The sequence below is a fragment of the Xiphophorus couchianus genome, chromosome 18 (assembly GCF_001444195.1).
Source record: "Xiphophorus couchianus chromosome 18, X_couchianus-1.0, whole genome shotgun sequence".
Lineage (NCBI taxonomy): Eukaryota > Metazoa > Chordata > Actinopteri > Cyprinodontiformes > Poeciliidae > Xiphophorus > Xiphophorus couchianus.
The window spans coordinates 24,121,135-24,131,991 of record NC_040245.1 but is presented as its reverse complement, the minus strand read 5'-3'; the positions used below and the strand labels follow the sequence as shown (position 1 = coordinate 24,131,991).

The following is a 10,857-nucleotide window of genomic DNA, read 5'->3' as shown; positions in this document are numbered from 1 at the left end:
GAAAAAAAAAGTAAAAGAAAAAACTAGTGGCTTTGGTGTTTCTCTTAATGCGACAAGTTACAGTTTGCTTGTAGGTTCGACGTGAATGTGAACAGGAAACGCAGTGTACCAACAACAAAAGGTGTAGGATTTTTTTTTTTTTCCTGTTAGCTTGTAGATAACGTAAAGATTTATGCCATTCATAAAATTCTGCGGTTTTGGGTTGAGATTAGTCTACTTTAAACTGTAAACACCTTTGTAAACATGGTCATAACTGGATATTTTGGAGTATTTATGGAAGTTTCAAGAAGAGTTTTAGCCCTACCCCCAACTGGTTAATACCAACATCATAAAATTATAGCGGAAGACGTTAAAAAACAAAAGCACAACCTCAATTCTTTTTCTTTTTTTTTTAAAATGCAAATTGTATTAAAAGAATTGTCTTTAAAACAGCCAACTGTCGTATGGCTGATTTGAAATTAAACTTACAATCAGTTTAGATTCGTGAACGGTACATCATCACATTTCCTGTTTAAAAACAACAATAACAACAACAAAAAAACTGAACAAACTGGATTCCTTTGAATAAACTGGTCTGAAAGGTTTAAGCGTTGTGCAATGTTACGACACCGAGGTTGGTTTCAGTACCTGTGCATTTCAACAGAAAAGAAATCTTTCCAGACCAAGCAGACGCTGGAGAATTGCGAATCGTCACATGAACAAAAAAAAAAAAAAAAAAAAGGCAGCGGCCAACATAATACAAACAGAATTCCACCGTATTTCTACTAACAACAAAAATAAAAACCTGCTGTCGTTAATCAGGTTTACATAATCATTCCGAAGAAGAGTTCACAAGCTTGCGAATGGCCACGTCGACAGGGTTCTTTTGGTGATGCGTGTGTAGGTTGGCACAAAATCTGAACAGCTGATTTGTTTCGGAAAGGCACTCGACACAAGGGGCGATCAGGTCAGCGTCTCCACGGCGCTTCGGCTAGTGTGAAGGGAAAGATGAGAGAAAAAGAAAAGAGTGGCACTCGTCGTATATACTCCACCGGCAGATATGTGGTTTTCTTTTGACTTTGGAAAGGAAGAGAAAACATAGGATTTGGAGTGTCATGGAGCATTTCTCTCCTAAAAAAAAAAAAAATTAAAATTTTGTCCTTATCGACTGTGCAGTCATTTAACAAAATATATATTCTATCTCCCTGTCTTCTTCACATACAGAAATACCCATTTTACGAGTTCCTCTTAAGTGTTAACCTCTGTATCTTTTTGTTTGTTCGTTGTATTTTTTTTTTTTTTTTTTGTTTCCCGCTGGGAGTGTTCGTTCCGGTCAGAAGGCAGGGTTGGGATTTCTGAAACTCTCGATCCGACTCTGCGTTGACATCGACGGTGGACGCTTTGATTGTGCAGATACTCCGACCCAGCAGAATCCCTGAAGAGTGGGACCCTTCCCTCCGCCTCAGTCGCTCCCCTCCTCCTCCTTTTCCACCTGCTCCTGTCCCCTGCAGCGTTTCCTCCCTTCATTTTCCTCCAAGGCCAGGGTGAGACACGAAGAAGAGCTCGACAGTACAGACTCGCTGCAACACACTGCCACCAAACAAGACACGAGAGAGTGGTGAATTCACAACGTCACACGAAATATTGACAAAGTACATTTGCTTTCTAGGTTTATTTTTGGGATATTGAAGGAAAATAAATAAATAAAAAATTCTTGGTGAACTCTAAATGTGACCCAACTTCTGTGCTTAACCTCATTCGTGAAGTTACACATGCTGACTAGTTGGGCAACTCCCTCCGCTCTATGTTAAACAAATTCAGCAAACAGGTTTGTGAAGCTAATTAGGTCAGGGAGCTCTTGCAAGTTCTGCAAATTAGTTCCAAACTTCTTCAATCTGCTTTGTAAAACAATAAGCTACATATGCCTTCCAGTAAGAACTATCCTGGCATTTGATTAGGAAATACTGGCAAAAAGAAATAAAAAAAATCTAACCCAATGCTACAATCCGTCAATCCATAGTTTGAATACATCTTACTTTTTTTTTTGTACTTTTTTAAATAGGTATACCAAGTTTGGAAAGTTATGCTTCTATTACTCACGCACCAGTCAGCTGGCTGGAAGTGAACTACTACCCTTTTTTTTTTCCTGGCCTCTAAAAACACCAAGTCATGACACAGCAACTAAAGGAGCGCGACCTATCACCTCCATTAAGGTATTGCTGTATTGAAACCACTTTTTAGGTCAGATCCGAGTACATATTTTACCATCAACAAGTCTGGGGCTTCTGCTTGCACTTCAGCTTCTTAGCTGCGTCATCATCCACTCACAAACAGCCATTTAATTTATTATCTGTAGCTGCGCCTCCGTTGATTCCAAGTGATAATCTAGAACGTACCAAGACTATTATGCATTACCTTTTTGTTTAGTTTTTTTGTCATTCCTGTTTGTGAAATACCAAGATTTGTGGCTTAAGTATTGGTCTAAAGAACACTGCTTGATTTACATGAAGTTGAGAAAAAAAAAATACAAAAAGAATATTTGAAAAGTAATGAAATGGTCCATCTCATCCAAAACGTCAACGCATTTCATTTGTGAGCACATGCTTAATCAGATCACCCGCTTAAAAGAGGAAAAATCTTTTATCTCAATTTCTCAAGGTTGTCAGGAAGAATATCTGAACGTGTTAAAACATTTCATGGCATTATTTAAGGAGAATGGTTTGACTGACATATTTAGAGATTTAAGGTCACAGCTTGCAACACTTTAATATAAACTGTGGAACATAATTTAGATCTGAAATACTTTCAGGATTTATTCCCCTTGATTATTAACCTCCACACATGATTTGGGTGATCTAGAGATTCTCTGATTAATACTTTTTGTATTTCTTACTAACATTGCTGTTGTTAACCTAGATTAAAAGCAGACTGGCAGAAAGTTATGACTATGCACACTTTACTACATTTAGGAGTTTAGTTCTATATTTTTACTTTAGTGTCACACATCAAAATCAAAATAACCAAAAAAATAAAAAGTTTTCAGTTTGAAATGAAGTCAATTAGATCTGGTTCAACTTTTCGAAACAGTGAAACAGGGATATTCAAACTTAATCTCATTTTACATCCGGGCTACATCAGAGTGATAATCATTACTCTCATTGGCCGCTTTTTAACTTCAGCTGGTAATCTGCTAGCAAAATCTCCAAAAACTGCAGGCTAGTTACCAGGCTAACTAGCTAAATTATGGATCAATCCTCCAATTTTCATTTTATTGGAAAGTCAATTAATTAGTTAAATACCTAATCTCCACATATACCCCCAATTTAATCACATTCATAAAACAAGTCATTCCAAGACTTGGACAAGTATAGTTGGTATGCTATGTTACGATGCACTTTTCAGTGTTCAATAAAGGTCTGTTAAAGTTTGGACATGTATTTTTGATGCATAAATGCAGGTGATCTTGTAAGTTTCTGGTGGAACTATGACTAGATCTCTGTGATAAGTCATGTCTTGTTTTATGTCCATTGCAGATATTAGGGGGAAAAGAAATCTGAATCAGCAAGTCAGACCTCAAAGAAAATGGGAAATGAGTATCAGCATGCAGGAAAAGTTGGATCAGTACATCTCTAATAACTGTATACTACATCTACAAATACATTACAGCTACAAATAAAGGAGCTGTAGGGATATTTCCTAATTTTCTGGTTTAAAATGATAGAAGATCGAACATGTTATGCATTTGTCAATAAAAATTGATAGTAAAATGCAACACAAACTAATATATTTCACCTAGGGTTATACCATAAGGGTCTCTTACCAGCCGATTCAGAAAGCTACACGTAACAAAACATATCGATAACACACGAATCACATGCTACAGAAATGTGACAGCTTTCTGTGGTGTTCGGTTGTGTGCAGACTTACCATTGCAAACCTAAAACCGAGTAGAGAATAAAACTTTATGATTGTCCATTTTTTGTTCTTAAAGAATCACACAAGCCGAGCAGCACTTGTCGTCGCCATTTGGTGTGTTGGCATAGTTCATCTGTCGGACTATCTCTGCAAACAGTTCGTCCACCGACGTTTTATTTTTGGCTGAGGTTTCCATGAACGGGCAGTTCCACTCGTCCGCCAGGGCTTTCCCCTCACCGGACGAGACCTCCCTCTCGCCCTCCAGGTCCACTTTGTTTCCGACCAGGATCATCGGTACCCGCTCATACCTTTTGACCCGAATAATCTGGTCCCTCATGGGTTTGATGTCCTGGAAGCTCTGCTGGTTCACCAGACTGTAGACCAGGATGAAGCCCTGTCCGTTTTTGATGTAGAGGTCTCGCATGGAGGCGAACTGCTCGGTCCCTGCCGTGTCCAGGATCTCCAGCACGGACGGAGACGAGTCCACTTCGATCTCCTTTCGGTAGAAATCCTCTATCGTGGGGTCGTATTTCTCTATGAAGGAGCCAGTGACGAACTGGACGGTGAGCGCGGATTTCCCGACCCCGCCGGACCCGAGAACCACTACTTTGTACTCTCTCATGGCTCTCTCAAAGCAGCCGACGCTCCTGCTTCCTCTCCGCTGTTGGACCCGCTAGCCGCCCCTGCTGGCTTTTCAAACCGCAGCCGCCAGCAGTTTTCCGCGAGCTCTGGGGCGGTTAAAAAAAATGGGGTGTGGCCGTCAACTGCCGCCGTTCGGGACGTAAATGCAGGTATTTCGGCTCCGGGTTCAGCATTTATACTGTAGCATGCTGAGTTTCCGACAACAGCCCAGCCGGTTCTTGTCCGAGCTTCCCCCGTTTTCCTTCACGCAGCCAGCCCCCGTGCGTTGACTGCGCTCAGTGGCAGACGTCAAGTCACCCATGGCGTAAGCCACAGCGCTGTTGCTCACTTTCAAAATAAAAGCACTAAATTATAAAATGAACATTGATTTTCAAAAATACATACTCGTTTACATTTCGGGTCCTAATAAAATAAAAATAAAATAAAATTTAAAGCAGCTATGAACTGTTATTTCTGACTAACTAGCATTATATTGTCGTAATAATGTCCATGTACTTGGCGTTAGTTCCCCGAACTTCCGGTTTAATTCCTGTTTATTTTCGCTAACTTGACACCAGTCTGTCTCAGGCCTTGCTGCTCTCACTTTACGCATTTTGCGTCCTACGTCACCGAATAGAGCTTCTTGCCTTGCTCAGTTAAAGGCGCAGTGCCGTTGTTATCGCACAGTCAACACAGCTACTGCCCCCAGTCCTCTCGAAGACCTGCCACACCTTAGTTTCGACATCACTGCTTCTTGGGTTTACTGTTGCTTGAGTCATTATACAGCTTACTGGAAACTTCTACCTGTAGAGATACCTGCAGTCAGTTTGTTGCACAATAACAACAAGGAATTGTGTGTTCGGGGGTTCCCACTTTATAACATGAGATGAATCTGTGGAACAAATGAATGTGTTTCTTTAGACCCAATCAAAGATTCTTATTTTATCTTTGTTTGGCTTTGTTGCATTTTTTAAAATTAGATCAAAATGTCTTTTTAATTAGAGCCATTCAAAGTTTGAAAATCCTATATGGGGGTCCACACATTTATTGTGAAGCCTGCTTCAAACCAGCTTTCATTGTCATTTCTTGTATTGCTCACACTTGAGTATCAGGTCAATCCTAGGACAAAAAAAGAAATAAAATTACAAGAATAAAGTCATAATATTATGAGAATAAACTTGTACAAGAATAAAAGTTATAGTATTAACAGAATAAAGTTAAAATAATACAAGAATAAAGATGCAATAACATGAATAAATTCATAATATTTCAAGAATAAAGTCACAATATTATGAGGCTAAAGTCATAATATTATGAGTGTGTCCTCACAATATTATGACATATATTATTTTGACTTTATTCTCATAGTAATATGACTTTGTTATTGTATTTCTATTACTTTATCACCATACTTTTATTATTTTTATTTTATCAGCCTAAATACGTCATCGTACTTTTTACTGTTTACAAAATTACAAAAATTGGCATTGTTTTGCCAGAGTTTATTTTGCTGGACAATTGAATTTGTTATTTTACATTATTTAAAACTGAGAATGCTATGATTTTTACGTGTTCAATTACCATCGTAATTTAGAGATGCAGATAGAAATCAGTTAGTGACAGGAGTCGGAGGATGTTCAGTTTGATCTGTCCTGCCTGACTGTTTGGAAACTAAAAAAATCTGATATTCTTCTAAACAGTGAACCCAACATATAACACCTGCCATTCTGACAAAAACTCTTCAGCGTGCATGCTGCTACCCACTGAAGACACTTAAGTGTACGGAGAAACAATCATTTAATGATCCTGATGTATAAATCTTTACTCGGTCTAACCCCAGCATAATTATCCACTCTCCTACATAGAACTGTCAGTTTTCGTTCTCTTCGCTCCATAAACATTATTCTTCTGCATGTCCCACGCTTTCGAACTGAAAAAGAGAAGCAGGCATTCAGTGTTTTGCCCCCACAGCGTGGAATCAGTTGCAGTCTGAACTTAAGATGTCGGAAATGATTTCACTGGACTTATTTCGAGCAGTTCTTAAAGATAGGCAACAAGATTCTATGAAACAGTGTCATTGTTTTTAAATTGTTTTTATTGTTTTATACTTGTGCATATGTATTAATTGTTTTTATCTTGTAACCAGGTTGCTATGTATTGCAAATTTTTGCTCAGGTCCCTCTTGAAAATGAGATGTAGATCTCATCAGGGTTTACCTGATTAAATAAAGGAATATGAATATGATTATGAAGAACACTCAAAATTACCTTTTAGTTAGTTAAAGAGAGGCGCTTTAGTCTGCCAGGGATAACAATAAGGCTTATTTAAAAAGAAATTGGATTTTCTAGAGCATGTTGAGGCATGCTCATTTCGGCAACAAGTGAGTACAAATGAGTGCCGGACTTTTGATAGCAAAAAAGCTGGATATGTAATTAAAAATAATAATAATAATAATAATCATTTTAAGGCATCTTAACAATACAACTATAACTGCATTTCTCTGTTTTACATCTAATGTTATTTTATTCTACTTTCCCAAAAACAATTTCTTATCTTTAAAAGAAAAGCTTTGTCAAGTGTGATTATAAATGTAGTTTCTTGCTTCTTTGCGATTACTTCTTAAGAACACAAAAAGTTGTCTATGAATAAAGCCTGACAGATTGATATCAATTCAAGTTCCCTCGCAAAATAAAGGTCATTTTTATGACAATGTTAAGTATTATTTGCTGAAGCATTTAATACGTGGTGTTTTCTGTGATACAACAGGAGAAATGTGAGTGTGACATTACAAGACCTGATGGGAGACCAAACAACGAAGCATGACCTTTCCCCCCCGAACACAATCGCCACACCCGATTCAAAGCTTTCAAATATGTACATGTTTCGCTTCTGCGCTGCCACCTGGCATGAGATTATTCTTTATTTCCCTGTTCATGAACTTTAAACCTCTTGTCACATTAACATGAGGAACCATTTTTAAACTAGTTCCAGGAACAGAAATTCCTTTTCCGTGGAATTAGAAGTTGCCATCACTTGGCATAAAAACAAATGCATCGACCTAAGAATATAGAACTGATTATACATATCATCTAATTTCCTTTTGTTTGTGTTTTTCTTTTCTTTTTTTTTTGCTTTGTGTTCACCATTATAAACCCCCTTATTGGAAAGCAACCACTGTGTTTCCAATCAGCGCCTGAAAGCAGACAGATATGATGATTAAGCTGCAGCCTTGACTTCATCGCCTCGAGGGACGGCTGAGGAAACTCTGTTGGAATATCGGAAGCTTAATTTAACCAGAAATCATGCGGCGTCGACCAGCCTTGTGAATGCAGATACAATCGGTGAGTCACCGCCGTGTGTCACCGCCGTGTTGTAAGAGCTGGTCGTCACGCCTGCACACCCACTCACTGAGGTAGAAAGATGGAGATGCCACACAGGAATTTTGAGGATTTATTATTATTTTTTTTTTCAAAGTTCTTTAGCTTGGAGGGGTTGACAGAAGATGAAATGTTTGGATGGGGTGGTCATTGGACTTTCCAAGTGCCCTGGAGCTTAGCCACTCACCTTATCCCATTAGGAAACAAGCCAAGGCCTTGAGGACAATCAGCACTCTCCAAGCATGGGGAGTGATGGGTAATGTGAGCTAAGACCTTGTGATGTGGACTGTCACATCTGTGAGAGTGATCACTCCGAATGTCCCCCCCAGAAAAGATGATAGTTTGTTTTCGCGGGCAGCCGATAATTAGATAGACACGGTCACCTTATCAATTACCCCCTGGAAAGTACTCAACAACTCACTATCAAAGAGTGGAACAATGAGGGATGTGTGACTTTTCACACGGTTTCCATGGCAGTGAGGCCTCCTGGCTTCACTGTAATGTCTGAACAAACAAAACGTCTGCGGGAGTTTTCTTGTTTTTTTTTTTTTTTAAAGAATACAATAAGTCAACTAGGGTTAGAAAAGGGGCAATGACAGTAAACCAGTTTTTATTTGACATTATTTTGGAAGTAAAACATTGATACACGGAAAGCTAAGGTTCATTACACCTTTCATGTTTTGTTACATTACAGTTATAATTTATTTGGACTTTCAGGTGACAGACCAATGTAAAATAGTGCGTGATTGAGGAAGTAAAAGAAAGAAGAAAAAAAAAGACATGACCAAAAATGTTCAACTTTTGACTTCCGTGTTTTGGGGGGGAGGATATTTTTATATATCCCAAATGTAAAATCCAGGAAAACTGTATACCAAATTATATAATAAGTAAAAAGAGCCTATCTGAATCTTTGCAAAACATATTAGTTTAATGAACAACTTACAGAGCGAACAGCATAACCAAGAACAGGCCAGGAATGACGTTGTGTAGGGTTTGGTTATGAAATAATTTGAATATCTTGTTAATGTTGTCCTGTTCAATCCAATGTAAAACACCTATAAAGAACATAAAATGTAAGCAGCCTGGAACAACTGCAAAGTCTTGGCCTAGACTTCATTATCCACTAAAATTGGAAGACTGAGGAAAGAAAACATGAAATAGAGAAGCCACGAGCCCCGTCATAACCGGAGTTTTCAACCATTTGTCAATCACTGCGCAAAATGTAGCAAAGAAAGCCATAAAATGTTGAATTAAAGAAAAAAAAATTCACAAGAAGCTATCTAGGGCACACAGCAAACATTTGGAAGAAGGTTTTCTGATCAGCTGGAATCTGAGGAATTTGAGCTTTGTGGTATTTTCGATTAACATCTGTAAAAACTGAAAACTTGCCTATGTACCTACCTAATACTGCGACATTTTTTATGTGGTGCTACTACAGAAACTGGACTGATTCTTCATTGCATCTGACGCGTTGAATGTTTTATTTTCTGCCTTTTATCAACGCAAGCACTTTCAGTTTGCATTATGTTACTTGGATCACACTTTTTATGCGTGTGATTAAATGCAGAGGATGGGACAGCGCTATAGTCGGCACTTTGTCTATTTGTTATGTAACTGTAGCACAGCCTTAATTCTCTAAAAAAAAAAAACAAGATGAAAAAAATCCTTAGAAACTCTGCGCTAATTTAGAAAAGTTCCTTGGGGAATAACAAGTGGATTATCAATTTTTTTAAATGAAACTTCCATTGGAAAAGTGTTTTGTTGACTTCATAAATCCAGAGCTATTACAGTTTGTGAACTCTTTGAAACCTTTTTTGAAACATGAGTATGTCAGTTTTTGAATGTGTAACTGCACTTAAGCTGTTTTACACCTGATGTGTCACTTTGTCTAGTCCTTCACAGGGCGGGTTCATTTCAGGCTTTGATTAGCCACATCAAGTCTCTGGGAGAATTGCTCCACACTTGTTTTTTTATTTATCAGTTTCAAAATACTGCCTGAGACCTTTTTTTTTTTCAGAGCCTCATATCTAAGTAGGGAAAACAACACTAGGTGTGATTGAGATAAATAACTATGTGTTTCAACATGGCTGACTTGCTTAACCGTTGAGCTTGTTTAGATTTGCTTCCTAAAAAATCCAAAGATATTTGCTTTTCCCTTCTTTCTTAAATCAGAGATCACATGTTTGTTACTCTTCATCTCAACTGCGTCTGAATCTAATTCAGAGCATGAACTTTATTTACCAAACACAAAACGTTTTGAAGAGACAAGCCTTCCTTTCTCAGTCCTCTTCCTGTGAAACTCATGGCAGACTAATTAAAAAGTCTCCAATCTGCTAATTAACGAAGGAAAGTTCCCTTCTAATGTTTACAATCCACTGAGACATTTAAAATCTAACTTTAAGGCTACGAGAGGAAAGCCTTGTGGTAAAAACGGGACTTTTTAAAAATATTTTTGACATGCTGTTTACAGCTGCCCCCCTTTGAAATAATTACTTTACTTTAATCGTCCACATCCCCACTCACCTTTTGTGTTAAGAATTCAGCTGCAAGGACAGGCTCATTAACCATTTCGGCAGCATGAGACGCTGAAGCCGGGACACACAAAGCCATCTCGACATTAGACACAAGACGAACTCCATAGTTACATTCATCCATTGTTTATATCTGCTCCTCCTATTTGTGGCCAGCCAGTGCTTTTCTATTTATATTTGAAATTGCTACCGGCATTAGAAAGGGGGGCCAATACAGTATCCTGCAAAAGTTTCCATACCCCCTGGGATTTCTCTACATTTGGTCAAAATACAGAAACAAACATCAATGCATCTTCTTGGGATTTCATGTGACAGACCAACACAGAATTATGCATAATTGTGAAGCAGAAAGATGTGCCTTGTGTTTGTATTAACCCCCGTCTGGATCAATACTTTGTAGAACTATGTGGGTTTTTTGAGATGTGTTTCTATCA

The 10,857-nt window shown here is 38.2% G+C and overlaps 1 protein-coding gene across 1 annotated transcript; it reads right to left on the bottom strand.

Annotated features, from left to right (window-relative positions):
* Positions 1-384: 384 nt before the first annotated feature.
* LOC114133256 (ras-related protein Rap-2b) lies at positions 385-4,823 on the bottom strand. Its single transcript, XM_027998999.1, has 2 exons — positions 3,907-4,823; positions 385-1,569 (listed from the first exon to the last, which is right to left on the bottom strand). The coding sequence occupies exon 1, from the start codon at positions 4,514-4,516 to the stop codon at positions 3,965-3,967; it is 552 nt and encodes a 183-aa protein (XP_027854800.1). The 5' UTR covers positions 4,517-4,823; the 3' UTR covers positions 385-1,569; positions 3,907-3,964.
* Positions 4,824-10,857: the final 6,034 nt, after the last annotated feature.

Coding starts and splice junctions, on each gene's coding strand:
- LOC114133256 (XM_027998999.1), bottom strand. CDS start 4,516: ATGAGAGAGTACAAAGTAGTGGTTCTCGGGTCCGGCGGGGTCGGGAAA.